This window comes from Chiroxiphia lanceolata, chromosome 2, assembly GCF_009829145.1.
Source record: "Chiroxiphia lanceolata isolate bChiLan1 chromosome 2, bChiLan1.pri, whole genome shotgun sequence".
NCBI lineage: Eukaryota > Metazoa > Chordata > Aves > Passeriformes > Pipridae > Chiroxiphia > Chiroxiphia lanceolata.
Window position 1 is genome coordinate 42,262,700 of NC_045638.1, and position 20,342 is coordinate 42,283,041.

At 41.2% G+C, this 20,342-nt stretch overlaps 1 protein-coding gene across 8 annotated transcripts in view; it reads left to right on the plus strand.

Moving 5' to 3' along the window:
• The first annotated feature begins 943 nt into the window (after positions 1-943).
• Positions 944-20,342, plus strand: part of ABCC4 (ATP binding cassette subfamily C member 4) — a 148,361-nt gene continuing 128,962 nt past the window's right edge. For 4 of the 8 annotated variants that reach the window (XM_032679063.1, XM_032679071.1, XM_032679069.1 and 1 more), the window contains exons 1-4: positions 944-1,129; positions 14,288-14,398; positions 16,565-16,685; positions 17,327-17,551. In XM_032679063.1, the coding sequence (XP_032534954.1) occupies positions 1,056-1,129; positions 14,288-14,398; positions 16,565-16,685; positions 17,327-17,551 (531 nt within the window). In that variant the 5' untranslated portion in view covers positions 944-1,055. Of the gene's footprint in view, positions 1,130-2,056; positions 2,097-2,217; positions 2,346-9,295; positions 9,436-14,287; positions 14,399-16,564; positions 16,686-17,326; positions 17,552-20,342 lie in introns of those variants that run through there. The other 4 variants (XM_032679067.1, XM_032679066.1, XM_032679065.1 and 1 more) reach the window with 4 other exon arrangements.

A 20,342-nucleotide genomic window follows, 5' to 3' on the forward strand; every position in this document is an offset into this window, starting at 1 on the left:
AAAATGTTCACTCCTGTTCCACCTGTAACCTGTTTTGGACCTCCCTGTCTCCCTTAGCCGAGCTGTGTTAGATTCCCTCTGAACATCAGGAAACACCTCTCCATTGTAGAGGTGACTGAGCACTGGCAGAGGTTGCCCAGAGAGGTTGTGGAGTCTCCATCCTTGGAGATCTTCAAAAGCTGTCTGGACATGACACATGAGCAGTGGGAGTTGGACCAGCAGACCTTCAGAGGTCTCTTCCAACCTCAGCCGTCCTGTGCTTCAGAGGGTGCAGAGAAATAATGGCATGGCAGGGAACCATTCTGCCGTGGAGATTCGCAGGTCTTTGGTTACTTTATGTACATGTCCTGCATTCCTATTTTCTTAAGTCCCTTGCAGTTCCCTGTACTTTCCTTCAGGCCACAGGTGACATGACTGGAGAGAAGTGTGGTGATCATTTGCTGAACTTCTGAGAATTGCGGATTTCAGTGATGAAATACCTCCTGGAATTAATTAGCCACTTTACGTTGTACCGCCAAGATCGCCTAAACATTGTTAAACGACGAGTTGCATATTGGTTTTTGTTTTTCAATAGAAGAATCTACAACATATGATAAGACGCAGTGACAGCAAGCGTTTCTGCTGGTGTTTGGTCCTGGTTAGCCGGACTCGCCTCTGATTCGCGACGTGATTTTTCGTCCAAAGAAAGGCGGGTGGGCGCCTCGATTGGCGCTGCCTGCGCTGAAGACATGCTTTTCATCAGCAAGGGACACGCACGGGCGCTAAACCAGCGGGAGAGCCGCGTACCGCGACCGGAGGCGACACTCGCCCTGGGCGGCTCCCGGCGCTGCCCGGCGCCTCCTCAGCCTCCGCGGGGGAGCCGCGCCGGCAGGAGGCGTCCTGCGGCGGCGGGAGGAGGAGGAGGAGGAGGAGGGAGGGCCGAGGCGGGGGTGCCGGCTTTCCCGGAAACAGCGCCGGCCGGCGGCAGAGCGGTGGCGGCTGCGACGGTGGGAAGTCGCTCGTGATCCTGCGCCCTCGCCGCACGCCGCGTGGGTCGGGGCGGCGTGGCGGGCGGCATGGAAGCTGTGCCCCGCGAGGAGAAGCCCAACCCGCTGCAGGATGCCAACTTCTGCTCCCGGCTGTTCTTCTGGTGAGCGCCCGCGGAGGGCAGGGGAAGGGCAGCGCCGGAGGTGCGGCGCCGTGGTGCCCGCCGGCTGGGAAGGCGCCGCGTCGGGGCTGAGTCCCGCTGGCTTCACCTGGCCCGGCCGCTCGGGAATGCTGAGCCCTGCCTGAGGGCCGCCCGGCTTTCTCTTGAGCACGGCTCCCGGCAGGGTCCGGGCGCGCCAGCGGCGGGAAGGAGGGAGCGGGGAAGGGAAGCGGCGGCCGGCGCTCCCCGCGCACCACCGGGCGCTACCGGCGGTGACTGTGCAGCCACGGCTCGGGCGCGACCTGCCGCCCGCCCCCGCGGGCCCGCAGGGTCAGCCCCGCCGGCCGGGGCAGCCCCGCGCTCGCAGATGGGGCGAGGTCTCTTGAGGTGAACCCGGTGGCCCGCGACTACCGGGCTATAATCCCTGGCTGCGCCGGCCCCAGACCGCAGGCGGGGTCCTGCCCACCTCGGGTAGGGCAGCGTTCAGCCGGCCGGGCGGCGCCGAGCGCGGCCCCATCGCCCCCTTCCAGCACGTGTTTGGTTCCTTCGGGAGATGTGCGGAGGACGGGAGCTTCATCTGCCTCTTGGCCCGGGCGTCCCGGCCCGGGACTGGGTACAGGGCTGCTCCCAGCCATTGTTCTGCTTCCCCGCTTGCATAACGGGTCGCGGGCAGGGATTGCTCATCCTGTCAAGGCGTGCTGGGCTCGCTCGCGGCGAGGGCTTTCCCCTCCGTGTGTGAGGTGGTTTCTGAGCCCCAGAGCTGCGTGAGAGCTTCCCGGTGTAAAGGATCGCTGGGCAGCAGCCTGGCTGCTCCCACCCACGCTTCGGCTGTCTTCTCTCTGCAGGGGCCTGAGGTGTCACGGAGCGAAGGCTGGGGGTTGTGGCGGTGTTGTCGCAAACTTTACGGGACCAAGTGACTACTAGTTCAAAGTTAATGCTTGTTCTCTTATTAGTGGGGACCTCAGCATGAGTATTTGTCTGTACTCAAAGTGGTGAGGAATTGCAGCTCAACAGTTTAGTTGCTTTGAAATATAATAGGAAAAGATGTGCACACTGAAACGGAAGAGCATCAAACTTCTTTGTTTTACCAGGTGCCATTTGGAAGAGGGCACTTACGGAGGTAGCGCTTATCCTACTTCACCTTCTGTAGCCTCAACCAGGGTGCACATGCTGTGTTGTGTAGTGTGATGGAGGAGGGGGAAGGAAGAGACTCTGGCTGGTGAGGCTCTTTTTTTGGAAGCCTCTGAAAGACAAGTAAAAAACTCTTTGATCCAATAAGCAGCTCTGAGCAGGTGCAGAAGTCCCTTTTGGAAGGTAGGGGGATTTTAAAAGCCCTGATAAATTTTAGCTAAACATATTTTTTAATCAAGGATATGTCTTCAGAGGTACCATGTGCAAAATGAGTAAAATAAATAAGTATGTAAAACCCCCAAAACCCAGCTTGTATGCTTGTGCAAAGCTCCCTGTGTTCAGCATTTTGACTTTTAATTTCTTCTTTGACAGCAGGGGTGCCCATGTTGGAAACAGCTTTGCTGGGAAATCCAGGCAGAATGGTATGAATCTCAGTTGACCATGTAGCATTCCAAAGCTGCTTCTTGTCTTTTCCCTTTCCCTTGCTGGGATCTTGTGGTGTTACTGGTAGTTCTGCCAAAACCAATCCAGCTAGATGTGAAAAAGGAAGTGTGCAGTGCTTGTAGCTGGTTTTCTGACTGCTCCTGTTGTTCTTTTTTAGGATTTTTGCATTGCTCTGCATGTATTGCAGAGAAGTGTTCAGCAGCAACAATGAAGTACCTTAAATTTCCAAAGTTTTAGGCCAGCACCTGAAAGATTGCTTTTACCCTAGACATGTTTGGAGGTTCTTATTGTGAAAAGGGAAAAGTAGGTGAAAGTCTGTGCTTGTGGGATGATAGGGCAGCTAAAAGTCCAGAGATTAATTGGGATGTCATGCTTTGCAGTCAGATGCTAGTGTACAGCTGTACACTAAACCCTTTGAAAAAAGGGTTTAGTGGGATATGCAAAGCTTTAGAAGTTGCCTAATGTACTGGTTTTTATGTTTTATAGCAGTATAATTCACAGCAGTGAAAAGACCCTTTCAAAGTCTCTTACCTATGCTGCATGTGATCATGACTACCACCAGTATATTCTTGTTATTTACTAGTCAGCTAGCATTAGTATTTTTGTGGTGAAAATTTTGAGCTGAAATTATATCTGCAGTGGGTTAAATTGAGTAAGCAGAGGCTGTCACTTTTCTGCAATTTCATAGTGTTTTACATAAAATTAAAGGAAGTGTTAAAACATCCCTTCATTTAGCTATAAAGCTAACTTTACGGGTAGCTTTAAGAAATGTTCTTCCTTTCTACAAAGAGTGTAGCAATCTGATAGCTTTGTGAGTACTGCTTCATTTCAGCTGCTGTTTCACACAGGACGTTATGAGATCTTTTCATCTGGAGAACTGGAAAAACAGTGCTTGAGGAGGGCCATCCTCTGAGTAGCCGCAGCCACCACCATGTGGTTGCTCAAGTGTGCCTGCTTTGCTCTCCAAATCCCAGGTGTTGGCTGCTGGTTGTCAATAGGGATAAAAAGTAGGGTATTGCACATAGAAAGGCAAGAGTCCTTCGTATTTTAATTTTGCTTATCTTTTGCTCCAGGTTCAGTTTTGCCATTCTAAGGAGTCATTGATTTTTTGCCAGTGGTACAGAATAAAAGCTTAAATTATTGCCTGGTGCAAACAGGATCAAGCTCACAGGAGAAAGGAAGTCATGTTTTCATTGAGTTATAAAACTCAGATAATGAGTGTGTAGGCTGAAGATGCATTCTTCTCCCATTGTTCAAAGCTTGTCTTCTTGCTTTTGGATTGTGACTTTGGCAAGTATGAGCATGATGAACATTAAACACTCTAGTAGTACATCCATGGGAAAGAGGAGCATCTGGATTGTGTGTTAATACTGTTATTTTTATAATACATGCCTTGTGTAATGTTTGTCTGGATGTTAGTGGAATTAAAACTATTTATGACAGAAGTTTGAAGGTCAGGGCAGTTGCAAAATATTCTCATTTTCTATGTCTCTCACTGAATTATCCATATTAAGATAAGGTTATCGAAGCCCATATCGATGTTCTGGATGTTTCCGATGTTACTCTGTAACCCCAACTTTCAGTCACAAGTTTCTATGCTCACCAAACTTTTTAAAGCTCTGACTGGTATTTCACTTATAGTTTGGGTGTATTTCTGATTTACTTCATCTCTGTTCTTGGGTTGGTTTTGTTTTTGTTGCTGGCTCAACTTGCTGGTGAGAATGAGAGTTCTAAAGGATGAATAGGAGGATTTGCTTTCTTTTTTTATCCAAGGAAGAGAGAATTCAGTCCAGTGTTTTTCATGTTTAAACAGTTACTCGTTATAGAAAGTGTTTAAAAAGCCTTATAGTCCGTGCTTTCTGCAGTTGAGAATAACACTCTTCACATTTTGTTTCTGCTGTGGGTAGTGGGGATTATTAAATTAATAACTGTACATAGTAAGAATTGCATGTTCATTAATTAGAAAGTGTATCTTTATTTGCTTATAGCATTTGTTCCCTTGACTTATTAAAGATGCTCTTCCTATACAGCAGTTGGATATTTATGCATTCTGTTGTTCAGGCATCGAATCCACTTTAGTGGAAAGTTACAAAACGCAGGCTGTGATTAAATTTTTTAAAAACTGGGTAACTTTTATCATGTTAATAACATGAGAAGGAGGGCAAGCTGGAACACCTTGGAAAGAGTATCCTGCATTTTTGTTCAGAGAAGTAAAATAAGTTAAAGTCCTTCTAAATTTCATATAAATTTATAATTTATTTTTAATAATAATAATAATAATTACTTAATCGTCACAGACTCACCACGACTATGACAAGTTCTTGGCTTCTTTGGAGCACCAGACACTTTCAGCATCCTCAGGCTGGATGCCTTTTTACATCATCACTTGACATGTGGCAATTGCCATTACAGTAACAGCATTAAAACATGAATTGAAAACTTGCTCCAAGGCATCCACACAGTTACGATTCCAAGGAATAAACCAATGATTGTTTACCATTATCTCTTGGTGTTTGACAGCATTCTTCTTGGCTTACTAAGTGTGTGCTTGTGGGAAAATGACAAAACCACTAAGTCTTTTTCATGGCTCTGACTTTGAGTGCAGTGGGAGAAGAGTAAACCAAAAATCTTTATCTTTGGTTTTAAGTGTGAATTGAATGGGGTACGCATAGACGTGTAAATCCCAAGATTTTCAGTGGTGACTGCACAGTACGTAGCAGCTCGTCTGATCAAATGCAGTCATGTCACACACCTCTCTTGTAGCAGTGTAAATAGCTTCTTCCTCTTTCACCCTATGACTTATAATTGGAAGGACCACTGACTGATTTTGTTGGATTTCTGAGTAAGCCTAAGTACTGCATTTTAGTCCTCTAACTTAGCTGTCTCAAAAGCATTTCTTGCCCTTCACTGAAAGAACTTATGGAAAGAATTCATCATTCTTCTTGGCTATTCCAGCTGACTCCAGCAGTGCCACCAGTAAAATTGATCTCTCTTCTTTATTATATCAGTGAATGGATTTGACTGTGATGAAGATTTTACATTTATTTCACATGAAAATATCAGGCAGCATCAAGCTTTGCGACTTGCCTGGGATTTTGCCTGGTAAATAGTTAATTCCCACTGTCAGTGCCTGAAATTGGTGATGGTGATGTATCTTTATAAAGATCTCTGAGGTAGCTAGCATTAAGTTAATTTACTGACTTACTGGTGGAGGACAATTTGGTACTGTAAGAAACTCAGAAGAAATGTGTGTCTTCAGTATAGATAAACAGAAAACACATTTTCAGTATTCAAAGACTGAAATCATGCTTCTTTTTTTCTCCTCATTGAAAGAAGACTGAAGATCACACATGCAACTTTTTTTTAAACATAATGCCATGTTTTTTCATTTGTCACATATTTAGTGTCCTGTAGTCAAATTTCAATCATTTGGTTTCTTGAACTACAGCATTCATTTTTAACTTTTGTTTGTTTATTTTTAAGAAAGCTGTATTATGCAAAAGAAAATTTTATTTGAAAATCATTGTTTATGAGCTAGTAAAGTTGAAATATGTTGGTAAGGAGTGCTAGATTATATCCACTGTGACGAGTGTGTATAAACGTTTGGAATGTTAGCATTTGCTATCTACTGTAAATATCTGTGCTTAGATACGCAATTAGATGAACTGAGTATAGTGAAACACAGACAATTTGCCTTTGGAATGCTTATGTAAAGCCCACTCTATCATTTGTGAGGGAAAATGTCTCTCTTCTAATTTCTGCAGAACTTCAAAATTAGGAGTATGTCACACTGTTGTTTTTTTCTTTTTTCCAAAAATAATTTCTCCACCCTGCTTCTTGAAAATTCACAAGACCTTATGCAGAGAGGAGGAGGGAGATAGCCCCATTAGATTTTGGGAGTGGAAGGTGAGAAAGACCAGTCATCTCTTTTATTTTGTTTGTTTTGTATCCCTGGCACCCAACTGCTTGTAATATCAGTGTGAACTCACAGGGGATTTTAATTCTTCCTATTTCCATTGCTTACCAGAAAGCACCTTAATACAGAAATTGCCACTGTTAGGTCCTACTTTAATAAATATCTTGTACTAAAATTTATTATTCTTAAGAACAATCTTCAGACCTTTGCATCAAATCTTTGGTGTTTTGGATATTTTTCTTGGCATTTGGATGCTGGGTTTGGAACTAATATTTTAGTGATAGTCAGGTACAGGTGATGCTATTCCTCCATTCCCTGCTTCTAGACCTTGCAGAAAATGTTAGTTGCAGTATGTTTCCCCCTCTCCTTTCTTGCCCAATTTTTTCTTCTTCTTGCCCCCTGGAATATCAGGAAGTATGTTAGATTAATAAGGTAATTTCATACCTGGCTGATGTGGAGTAGATGAACAGCATGAAAACAGCCTGCAATAAATGCAGTCAAATACCATATGAGTTACTGTCAGCACCAGAAAGTGGGTGTTCAGCAGCTTAGCTGCTTACACTGTGCTGTGGATAAGCAACAGTTTGGAAGATGAGATGGAGCCGAGTATCAAAGGTTAATACATTTTGGTATTGAAACTGAAAGCCTGAAGGGTGTTTTTGAGTTAATACGGCTTTGAAGTAATTTCATTGTATTCTTATTTTTTTCCTTCTGTAAGCAATGAGAAAATCTGCTGTTTAAGCCACAGTAAGCCAGGGAGGGAAGTTGCAACCAAAACATTAGTTGAAAAGCATCTGAAGAAATACCAGAACTTATTCTGTTTACTTTATTGCTTGTGGACAACTGCCTTCATAAGGGGAAGTGGGAAAAGGCAGCTTACTGATGAGAATGGGTGAGCATGTGTAATAGAAGTTTAAAAAAAATAATCACATGATGACTATAAACCGTTGCCAAGAGTATTTATGAATTCTTGGAAAATAACACTGGAGGCTGTCAGTGTGTGTCCATTTTGTAAGTCCCATCCCAGCAGTGATCTTCTGGACTGAGGGCAAGCACATAGCAGTGTTGGAATTGTGCTGCTGCTGTAGAACTTCAAGTCATGAAGGTGAGTAGTGAACAGTACAGAGAAGCAGGTAGACACCTGAGGTAAGCCAGGGGGATAAGCAAAGTGGATTTATAATCCAGAGGGCCTGTGAGGAAACACCTTTTACTTTACCAAAAAACCCCATGTCCAAAGTAGGTGATTAAAGAGAAAGAAATATGTGTTACTTTGCAGCTTAGTAGTTGAAGTAGTGCTTCCAAGCTGCTCAACAAGACGAAATCCTAGTGTTACGGAAGAATTTGAGTAAACAAAGACTCTTCTGTGCAGTTGTTGAAAAATAACTAGACACTGAGTGTAAACAGATGATGCTTGTAATGTAATGCACAAATAAGCTTAAGAAGAATGGGGAAAATGCAGTTCATAAACCACCTCCTTAAGGCATTGGTTTATGAGAGTATACTGGATGTGGCTTTGATTGGGTGCTGTAAAATTTCCCAGAAATTAAACTTCTGCGTATAATTACAAATAAAGACAAAAAGAAAAGATTTTGCTAGTTAGAAAAGTAGTCTGTGTAGTGTAATTTTTCTGATTTGTCCAGTAATAAGGCAGGGGCTACTGTAATACTGGTGAGAGCCAAATTTTTTACTTGTACAGAGGAAGGTACCGTAATATGTGAGTGCCTGACTGTGGGGTGACTGTTGTGGGGCTTATCAAGGCAACCAAGGCTTGTGGGTGCGCCCAGGGCCCTGACAGACACATCTGTTGATCTTAGGACATTTTTTATTTGTGTCAGCTTTGTAATGTAATTGCAGATGCTTCTTGGCTGATGTTATTTTACAGACTTTCTCAGTTCATGAAGAACTTGCTTGGGTTTCTAGAAAGATCTGCAAGTCTGCTCTGCAGTGCAAGAATGGTACTGTTTAAGCGTTTACAAGCTGGACACGATAGAAATCCAGAGGCACAGCAGGTCCCATCCCTGGGTTAATGAACCAGTTGAACTGGACACTGCTATTAGTTTAATGTACCTATCTGTAACGTATTTCTTCCTCGTCTGATAGGAATTTATTCTGGGACAATGACAAACCTAATTTAAAAGCTTCCTTGTTTAGGAAATTTTATTTCATGTATGAAACAGAATAGCATGACTAGTCTGATGCTTGATGACCCTACCTTTTGGATAGCTGGGCCTGTCTCTCTTACATGCTGTCTATGTGAAGAAGGGGATGACTTGAGATGTCCCCTTGAGGTCTCACTTCTCTTAGGAGGGTTAGAAAACATTCTCTTAGCTTTTTCTGCAGATCTTAGAGGCTTTCCAAAATCTTGGTGGAGTTGCTCTAATTACAGGTGGTAAAAACTGGACTTTCCCAAGCAACCAAATAAATTGTAGCTGGTTGACTGTGTTGTAATCTGAAAGGGTGTGTAATGTCAGGGCCCAGGAGTAGGGAAATGCAGGAAGTGAATGTTTATATTGTGATCTTTGTGTATTTGCTGTTTCAGAAATGAATCACTTTCTTTTTTGGTCAATACCCAAGATACTGCTGCAGAGGTGAAAAGCTTTTTAGGGTCAGTGTAGTGAGTTACATTTTGCAGTTGTCTATCTCTTTGGTTTGCACCAGGTTACAGAGTGATTTTTTTAATGTATTTTTTTAATCTTTATTCCTAGTGACATCAGTATTCTGGCAGTAACAGGGACAAATTCTGGGCATCTTTCCAGGCTGATGTCTTTGATCAGCTAATCGCCTTGATAGAACAGAGACATTCCCAGCAGAACGGAAGGTACTCAGGAGTCTTACAGATACTCACATTTTTATGTGTAGTTCATGCTAGGAAAAATTTGGCTAAGCTCTTTGAAAGGCATCGTGTGAACCCTGTGTTTTGAAAGAGTAATAAGATACAGCGATGTTTAAGAAACAAATATTCAAAATACTTAGCAAACAGTAAATTTGGGAAAAGTGAAGACAGTGACTAAGGGGTCCTAGTTTTATTTAAGTTGAACTGCTTCTTTGGAAAGAAATACAGAAATGTAGGACTGAGGTGTTAGTCTTTCTTCCCCACTTCATTGCTTCTGCCTTTCTTCAGGTGAAATAGATTAGTAGTCCATTTTATGTCCATCCTTGGGGAAAGAGGAGTAGTTTGCGTCACTATCTGTATATTCCCTCCATTTCTCTAGGTCATCTTTAATTTTGTTTATTATTTAACCCCTTTTTATGAAAGAATAATGCAGTTTGCACAGTTTTTGGTTTCATAAATCCTATTTTTCTGTTACCTTTTTTTTATACCCCTGGAAGAAGTTGGTGTTAGCTGATCTCTGTTTGGACAAAAGCCATACCACTCTAAAAGAGTAGTCTTCCTTTATGGCTAGATTGAGGTTTCAGGGATATTCCTCATGTAGGCCATTGCTTTATTTGCCAGCTTCCTCTAACAGTACTCTTAACAGCACTCTCTAATTTAACTAAGCCTTCAGGCAAGAGAAGGGCTTGGTTGATTTGCTTGGTACCAGCCTGTGACTTGAGTAACACCAGGCTGTGTGAAGTAGGTTGGTCTCAGTTCTGCTCTAAGTGCTGGGGATTCCACAGGGCATCATCTGCATGTGGTATCGTGGTGGAAACTTCAGTGAGTATGAACATGTGCTAAGCATTCTGTCTGAAAGTAGGCCTTCCAGCATAAAGTTCAGGATGCATCAGTGATGTGGTGAGGCTCGAACTCTTCTCTCTTCTGAGAGTTTACAAAGACCTCATTCTTGGGATAAAAGCTGTTGAAGGACTAAGTGTAATTTGAAATGAAAAAATTTTAACTTTCTTCTAAAGATCTTCAAGTATACTCTACAGTGACACAACATACTGCTAAGCAGCTTTTGTACTCCTAAGGACCTCCATAGCAATAGCTCTTGAAGATGAGTATTTTGGGGAAGACTAGTCAGAAAGCTCAAAAATGGGTGATTTTTTAAATTTTTGGGGCTTTTTAATGCATTTTTTTCCTAACTGTATAGAAGTGTGGACTTGTGCCGAGTCTTTCTCATGTTGTCCTTTATAGTAAATGAGTCACAGAATTAATTACCACAGTTTTCTGTGTATTCTGGCTTGGTTTTCCTTGCTTTCTTTAATGTTAATGTAGAGGTTGTAGTGTAATATATTACTGTTTTCAAAATTATGGTTCTAATTAGCAGAAAAATGTGAAAGGTTTTGGAGTTGCACTAGGTCTCACTGGAACTAGTAATCTGAAAACCATGCACTGTCATCTCGTATCTGCTGCTTAATTTTCAAATTCAGTCACTTAGTGTATACAGCGATTGGTGTGGAGAAGGGGGGACAGAAGGGATTTACTGCAAACCATAAGAACTCAGTGGAGGTGGGTGTATCATCAGTAAGTTGTTTTGAGAGTTTAAGGACAAAGAGTAAACTAGATGGCTCTAACAACCCTGGATACTTGATACCATTGTCCTTCAGCTGCTTGCTTTGCATGGGGACTGCCCTATGTCTGTGGCTAGCACTGTCTGCTGCAGGTGGCTGCAGTGCAGAATCAAACTGCCATCAGGGTAGAGCAGTTGCGTTCAACAGAAGCATTGTTCTATTATTCTTCCTCTTGCCTGCCTGTGGCTTTTCACAGTGTTTCAAAAAGTATAAGTAGAAGAGCGGTGTTCTACGGAGCAACATTAAGAGCATAGTTTTGTTTTCTAAAAGTGTATGTTTTAGTATATTTCTAAAGTGTCTTTTATTTTCCTCTGTCCATTGTGTTATGTGCCAATAATGGCATGTAGCAGTATGCACTGTTCAGCACTGATAAGCCCACAACTGGAGTCCTGAGTCTGGTTTTGGTCCCCAGTAAAAGAGAGATAGGGACATACTGGAAAGAGTGCAGCAAAGGGTCACAAGAATGATGAAGGGTTCTTCCTGTGAGGAAAGGCTGATAGAGCTGGAGCTGTTGAGCCCGGAGAGGAAAAGAACAGGGGGAGATCATCAATATATATAAATACCTGAGGGGAGGGTGTAAGGTGGACAGAGCCAGACTCTTCTCAGTGGTGCCCAGTGTCAGGTCAAAAGGCAAGGAGCACAAATTGAAACACAGGAGATTCCCTCTAAACATCAGGAAACACTTTTTCACTATGAGGGTGATTGAGCACGGGAACAGGATGCTTAGGGAGGTTATGAAGTCTCCCAATTTGGAGATCTTCAAAAACTGTCTAGACATTGTCCTGTATAACCAGCTCTAGGTGGCCCTGCTTGAGCAGCAGGGGTTGGATCAGCTGACCTCCAGATGTCCCTTTTTAAACAACCCTAGCCATTCTGTGGTTCTGTAATAATTATCCTATTTATGTTCCTTGTTAAATGTCAGAATGATTTTTGTTTTCACCACCTCTGGCAGCAATAGCCAGTTGAATCTCATAACCATTTCCATAGATGGGAGAAGGATTTATCCCTGTGTTTTCCTGAAAAGGCTCATCCTGATTCTCATGCTAGAACAGTTGGGAAAGATAACTTTCACTCTAGCCTCTGTGTCTGAAAGGAGACCTGTGGCTTGTTTTTGGAGTACACCGTCGGCTAATGCTGATGTTGCAAGAACCGGAACACTTGGTATCGGTCTCATGAGTCAACTGAAGTCTGCAGATCTTTCCCATAACCTTCTGTCCTGGAGCAAACAGAGTCTCTCTCATCCAGCGGGCAGCAATTATTTGAATGGCCTTGAGGTTATTTGCCTCAATTCTGCTTTTTACCTGTGGTCAGCTGCAAGAATGGAGGCCAGAGAAGAAATGTTTCAACTGAGCAGATTCCTTGTGTCAAAGCAGGCAGAAGTTGTTCTTCTTTGAGACCTGTTGTCAGAGGCCGCAGGGAAGTGTTATGGTGACTTGGGTGCTGATGTATTGCTATACAATCCAGGTAACAGACTTGTCTGACAAGTACTTTCTAATTGTACTTTTAACATACATTGAGGAGTTAACAGCTCACATAAATAGTATTCACTCGAAGAGTTTAAAAAAGGGCTGTTAGGCATCAAAGTGCTACTCTGAAGATAGAGACCTAATTTTTTGAATGAGTCACAGAAACACTGTGCTAGCATGCTAAGTAGTGAAGGAAAAACACCTTTAATCTCGTTTGTTACGTGGAGTTTTGCCATGGAGCCTGGGAAAAAGGTTTTTGCAACAAAAGTTGCAAAAAAGTTTTCTTCAAAGTTTCTTTGAAGAAACTCTCTGAGCCCCCTCTTTAGGGTTCAGCCTGGTCCTCCACCCACTCTAGTCAACAAACTGCTTATAAGCCAGTGTATACAAAATGTAGTTGGAACATGCCTGAGCAAGAAATGTAAAGCTAGTTGGTAAGTGTTCATAACCACCATTGTGGTCATGAATAAATAAATGCCCTTGTTGTAAACCGTCCCAGTTTTGAATTCTCATATGTAGGCCTTCCAGAAAATAATACACTTCACCTAGTGCACCAGATGCTTGTGTAAGAGCTGTGTTGGTGAAGCTGGGGAATAATTATCAGAAACTAAGCAGCAATTAAGAACTTTCACAGGCAAATGAGATCGAACAGCTTGCCTTGAGTACAAGAGTATTTTTTCCAAAACAGATCCGTCTCTGACTTCATGGTTTTGATAGTGTTGACCAATTGAGAAAGTACTTGTAGGAAATAAGCCTGAGTGCCAAAATCCACATTTCTTCTGGAAACCAATACCGTGGATTCAATAGAGAGACAGACAAAGTGGAAAACTGCAAGTTCCCTAACTCCCCTGTTCCCACTAAGCCATGCCTGTTTCAGATGTGTCATTTTATTTTGCTCCATCTCATGAGCTACTTGGTCACTTTGGTGCTTTCTGCCATGCATCTCTGTGCTCTGTGAATCACAGCTGAAACTGTTTGGACCTCCTTGACCTGTGTTTCGGGTTTAAAGAAGGATCTGGATGCATAAAAGCCAATCTTGCTATTCTCTGATAGTGTTATTTGATCTAACAACATAGTGTTTTTCAACAAACCTACGGTATCACCATTATAATTTGTCTTCACAGTGCTCTCATAAAATACAGAGCTTTTAAAAATCTGTCCACTAAGGAAATTAAACTGTTAGACAGTACTTTCCTTTTTTGAATCTCCACATTGTGTCAGCGTGCTTCTGTTTATATTTCCAGACATAGCTGAGATCTAGTAATAATGCATTATTTACCCATTTTTACATTTGAGTGGTTGTCTTTAAATTACTGACCTTTAATACTTGTCAAGATGGCAGTTGAACAGCAGCTGGTTTTCTTGTCAAGTAAATGTTTCAAAAAATGTCTTTTATTATGTATTACAATTTTATTTTTGTCAATATTTTAATGGTTAGATTAAGTTCGGGGGTTTTTTGAGTATAAGGAAACACTGTAAGAAAACAGTTGCCTTAAGGCCAAGAAGAGTTGTGCTGGCTGTCTGGATGCCTCGGAGTAAGGTGCTCTGGGGCATAAGCAGCTTTAGGAAATAGGAAATGCTTTCCCATTTGTAAAATAGGGATTGACTTAATTCTTAAATAAAGGTGCAGTAAAATAAATGGGTCTTGAGTGATTCAGAAGGAGGAAGGAAAGGGGTAAATGAATTAAATTAATATGTAAAGTAATTATTCTTTTGGTCTGCTGATCAGTTTATTAATAATTTGTATTTAACTAGGTGGTTGAATCCCTTATTTATTACTGGCCATAAACGGAAGCTTGAAGAAGATGATATGTATAAAGTACTGCCAGAAGATTCATCGAAGAAACTTGGAGAGGAATTGCAGTGGTAAGGAGAAAAATCATAGAATAGTTTGGGTTGGAAGGGGACAATTGTTCTCTTTCACTGTATTTTTTCTGGTGAAGGTGAGAGTCTTACTTCTAAAATTAAAAGAGGTTGTTGTAAAATTTAACAAGGTTAAAAATTCTGAAGAATTAAGAGTAATAAGAAGTAAGAGAACTTGTTTGCCATAGAAGCTTTTCAGTTTTTTTCAAGTTACACATAATGGAAGTGTATTAGAGTATTTCCATTATGTCATTTATAATTAATTTGATACTTTGCAGAATGCTTGGAAAAGAAGACTTTTCATCAACTGTTACTGCAGTAATTCTTAATAAGTTAGTGTGAGTCTTCTTGCCTGTGCTAAAATACCTGTGGAAACTTTTTAAATTGCTCTGTATAAAAGTGGGTAAAAAGAGTTTTAGGGGTTTTTTTCTTTGTTGTTTTTGGGTTTGAGGGCAAACTGAATTAAGTGACAACTGTGTACCCTGTATATATGTGTGCATATAAATATATTTATATTGAAAATACGCCACTCACTGGTAAAGTGGATAAAATGCCTTGAACAGCTAAAAGCTTGCATTTCAGAGATGTCTTTATTTTGTTATAAATACTTTTTCATGGACTGCATACTAATTCATGTTGGTACAGACCCAGGAGGTTCTACCTTTTTATTTTAAGTGAAATATCTTCAAAGGGTAGCTGTTTATGCAAGTTGAACTATGCAACAGAGAAGGTTTTTGTCTTCAGATAATGTTTAGTTAAATATCAGAGGAAGAGGTGTCTGCTAATAAAAGGTGACCTGTGTATTAGGAAAGTGTGGCCTTGTTGTTTCTTGCCTTTATACTGAAAACAAAGTAAATCAGCTTTCCTGATAATTTGATGGGGTTGGGACATTCTTCAAAAAGTAAAAAGAATCCAGAAATGAAAGGTTTTGACCGGGTCTTACATCGTCCTGTTCTGGATGAGTTAACTGAAGAAAGAGGGTAGGTGATAAACTTGTAGGAGTTGCTGTTTTTAAAGTCTTTGTAGCTGGAGAGCTTTGTCAAATTCCTTATTTGTGTCTTCAGGGAGTTTGCTGTAGGGGAAGATGAACTCTTTGCAATGATTCTTGCAGTAAAAGCACACACTTCCTATGAGTCAGCAAATGGTAGAAAATACAGCATGTAGGAAAAAAAAAAAAGGGTGTACTTGGCCAAGAAGCAGAGAATATAATTCATAAATTTCTCTTGAGCCAGTAAACCCCATAGAATCTACAGAGTTTCATTTCTGATTCTGAAGCCTATAGACAATAACTCTGTAATCCTTGTAACAAAAAATAAGAGGGTAAAAATAAAAAAAAGTTTTCTGATCTGTATGCTTTGAACTTGTGTGCTTTGTTGCAAATAATTGGCTTCACGCCTTAGACTCATTTCAGCCCTCAAACTATCAAGGTCAGAGGGTTGGCTGAAAATATTTAGCCTTCAGAGGAAAGGGGGAGTATCATGTCTGAGAGCAGTGTGTTTTAAGAAATGTGCATAAATTCTGATACTTTCTTGTTAATATCATGCTTTTTATTACTGTCTTTGACTTTTGATTTTTGTGCGAACAGATTGTGTCCTACTTGTGAGCAGATGTGGTAATTCAGAGGTCTTTGCCACTCTGCTGATGTAATCCTTACCTTCAGAGGGATGTGTGGAGTGTTAGGTGACAGAATTCCATATCTATACCTCCTTATTGAATCACGTGGTAGAAAAAAAAAAGGGACAGATATGAGAAAGGGTTGGGCATCACAACCTTTCTGGGAAAGGTCAGAGCTTATAGGAAGATTAAGACACTCTATACTGCCTTGGTTTAGTCCATAATCAGAAGATCATATAACATAGGCTCTTAAGTAATGTGAGTGACTTCTGAACTGAGAGAAGAAGTAAAGAAAGGTCTCCTCATCAGCAAATGTGTCCAGAGTGATAACAGTCAACAGTGGTGAATTGCTTGTGATTAACCAAGAGCAAATAGACCTATAATACTAAGTACTAAGCGTTTATGTGAATAAGACATGACTGTTAACTCTTTTTTTATTTGATTGTATAAAGCTGACCATGGCAATCTGGCTTTAAGTCAGAAAATATTTTATTCTAGGTAATTGCCTTTTGATTTCCATTCTGTCCTCCAATATGTTTGTGCTTTGTTTGCCAGGTACTGGGATAAAGAGGTGCAAAAAGCAAAGAAGAGAGGGAAAACGCCACATTTAACAAAAGCCATTATTCTTTGTTTCTGGAAGTCCTATTTAGTTCTTGGAGTTTTCACAATGATTGAGGTAAGTGGTGTAAAATGCCATGGAACATACTTCATGGCTAACAGTAATTTAAAACTTGACATCATAGATTGGGTGGTATGAACTGGTGACTTAATGCTGTACTATTTAGAAAACCTGGTAATGCTTATGAACTCTCTCAGAGAGGTAAAACAGAGCTATACCCCTGTAGAGACTGAAATAATGAGTCATAACTGCAGGGTTGTGGATACAGCTGATTTCAGTGCATTATTTTTGAGTCATTGCAAGCTACTGACTTCCTTTGTAAGACTTAATTGCATTTTATGTAACTGAGGGAGGTGCCCAATAGAAAGAGGGTTTTTTGCTCTATGTAAATGGCTGTAAAGGACACACTGTCATCTTTAAAAATGGAATTGTAATACACAGTCGTGCAATTTTTATAACATCAAAGGTTTTTTTGGTAATTGAGATAGTTCTCTTTAAGGTTGCAGCTAAATTGATTGATTTCTTTTGAATTATGTGTTGATAAAATTTGGCGTGACACTTTAGAGCACAATGAAGACAAAATAATAAGGGATATGACTTGCGGCAGTATTTGGCACTTGTTTGCCTGCTTACAAAAACTTGGGTAGCATGATTTAATATGAAGTTATTAATACTTTCCCCCCTTCTTTTTCTTTCAGGAAACCATCAAAATAGTTCAACCAGTTATTTTGGGAAAAATTATTAATTTTTTTGAAACCTATGATTCCTCAGATGAGGTAGCTTTGAATTTTGCATATTGTTATGCAGCTGCTCTGTCTGTGTGCACACTTATTCTAGCTATAATGCACCACTTGTACTTCTACCACGTTCAGCGGGCTGGCATGAAGCTGAGGGTAGCCATGTGTCATATGATTTATCGGAAGGTAAGCAAACCTGTTTAGACATATATTTGGTATTTGACAGCTATTTCATCAGGGGAGCCAAAAAATGCAGTTATTTGTTGTATTGACGGTTGCAATTCTATTGAAGTTGCTCATTTGTAGAAATGTAAGGCATGCTAACATGTGTCAGGCCTTACACTCTCTTTGGTAACATGGTGTCTGAACGACATCTTCAGTCTTGCTAGTGAAGGTGGTGAATTAAATAGCACTAAACTCTTGGAGGAGGTGCTTTTTTTATGCCTGCTGGTGCTGTTGAAGAGGAGCCCCCCAGTTACTTGTGGAAGGGTTGTATACTGGAGCTCTAAGAGGCATCAGCATATAGCAGGAGAGGGGCAGAGCTCCCAGGGAGTGCTGGCAGTTACACAGCCTTGCAGTTTGATCCTGAGGGGGATGTTATGCTTGGATGTCATCATCTGCTACAGCACTCTCAGTTGCCTGAGAATTGCTTCACTCTCCAGTTTTCCCCCCACCCCTGTTTTGGTTAATACTGGGATTTATTTATATTGTATTCCATCAGTGCAGTAGAATTAGTAAGTTGCCTCCTTTGCAGATCAGAGGCTGCCCCTCTCCCTTGGGGCATCCATCAGGTTTGCAGCGGCAGCAGTTCTGTGGAAATGCTGCTTCACCCTCCAGGCTGGCAGGAATGCTCGGCATCTTCACCTTTAGTATCCCTCCTGTTTGGGGGAAAAGGGAGAGAGAAGCAGGTAGAGGAGACATGGTTAAGATTTAAGCTGAATCCTAAAGGCAGGGTAGAGCCATTTTTTAGTATAATTTACTGATTTTACTGTGGGAGTACTGCAGGCCTCCATTAAAACCAACGAAGTGTGAGAAGGGATGTATGTTCAGTGAGTAGTGATTTCTTTGCTGTCTGTGTCCTGATCAAGAAATAGTTTTTCTCAACTACAGAGGGAGTCAAGGCTGCTGTCAGAGGGAAAGTGGAACAAGGGAAGTTATGAGTATTACCTTCAGGAAGGAGTTGAGCGATATGCAGTATGAAATGCTCTCCTTGGTGAGAGAGCAAAAATCTCAGCTGACAATGCTGAAAGGGGTAATGCCCTGTGTTTCCAGCTTTAGTGCTGCTAAAACAGTGGCCTGCAAGTTCTTACTTCAGCAAAAAGCTTAATTGAAGGGATCAGGACTGTACAGTTTCTTTGGAATGTGAAGAAATCCACATCATTTTAACCACTAAGCATAGGTACCATCCGCTTAAGACAAACACTTGTACTATTTGTACAGGTCATGTGAAGTTTTTGGGCAAAGCAATAGAGTGAGGAGAGAGAAAATGTCTGCATTGTAAGTGGCGATTGCTTTTCATGCACACATTTATTCTCCTCCCCCTTCTGATACCTTGGAAATGATCTTCTGGGAACTTGGCTCTAACATGGCACACTGATTTCTTGTACATAAACATCTCTCTAAGGTATTAATTTACTAAACTGATTATCAAAATGCAATTTGAAATTCATGAAAATATATATATAGTGATGTTGATTGTTATGTAGATACTAGCTTAGAAGCTTGGAAAAGAAATATTTCTAATATACACCCTTATTTCTAGAGATGGGATTCAATGGAAAATTTATCTCCCCTCATCTCATTAATGTTTGCTCCTGAGGGTGAAGGCCGAGGTCACAGCAGAACATTGAGAAATCTTTCTAATAATTTGTCTTTGTTATCCACAGCTTATAGATAAGTAATACTTTCACTGTATCCTCCTATAGGCTTTTGAAGTAACTTGGATGCCAATTTACCAGCACTTTTGCTGAGTTGGTTAATTGCTGTAGCAAATAAAATCTTGGATTTGCAAGAATGAATAGGCTAGATAAGAGAGCATCCTTAATGGAGAATTCCAAATGCTCATAATTCTTACGTTTTAGACCCATTTTTTTGTTTCCTGGAAAGTTAAAATCTAATTTGCAAAAGCCCTGTATTCAAACTCTTAAGATGTTTTGTGACTGATAAGAAGTATTAGTGATGGACGTAGGGAGCTTGTAACAAAAATTAAAATGAAATCTGTCCCATGACTCACAATCTTAAGTTTTGAAACCAAAGCCGACTTACGGGAAGCTGGGTTTTGTTGCGCTTTTTTTTTTTTTAAGACTTAACTTTTAGAAGTTCTTTGAGGTCAGTGTACTGACTTTGGCTGGGATAGAGTTAATTTTCCTCAGCTCATGTGGGGCTGTATTTTGAATGTTGTAGAAAGGGGAAGGTACCAAAACAGGACTGTTTGGTAGAAATTGGTTATGTAAGTAAAACTGCTGCTTTGTGTTCAGTGTTTCCATTTCTTTCTGTATACTTTACAGTCTAGACAGGTTCATTCAGCCAGGAAAATGTAACGCTTATTTCACTTGAAAAAAAAGAAAGAAACATCAAAAACAAGAAAGAAGACAAGGAGAGACTCAAATTGCATTGCCGCTGACAATGGGAATGGCTGTCTCTTCCTTGAGAAGACAAGTGGGTCACAGATGAGCACCCTCCTTTTGGCTCAGATGCTTGCATGGTTCCTCCTGAGACCATCTTTGTCAAAAGGAACTGGACTCATAGAGTCATACTGAAACTGTTTTTGCTGCCTGTGTCTGAAATAGCTAGGAAGAAGTCAGAAAGGTGATTTGGGTGGCAGGTCCAACACAGACCCAGGCCATGAGCCTCTAGCAAGACACCAACAGTCTTTCCTGATGGCTTAGGTGAACCTCAGCACTTCATTTGAAATGATGCTTTGTATAGTACTTTGATGGCTGATGTTCTTCCACCTATTTCAAAATTCTGGAACAGT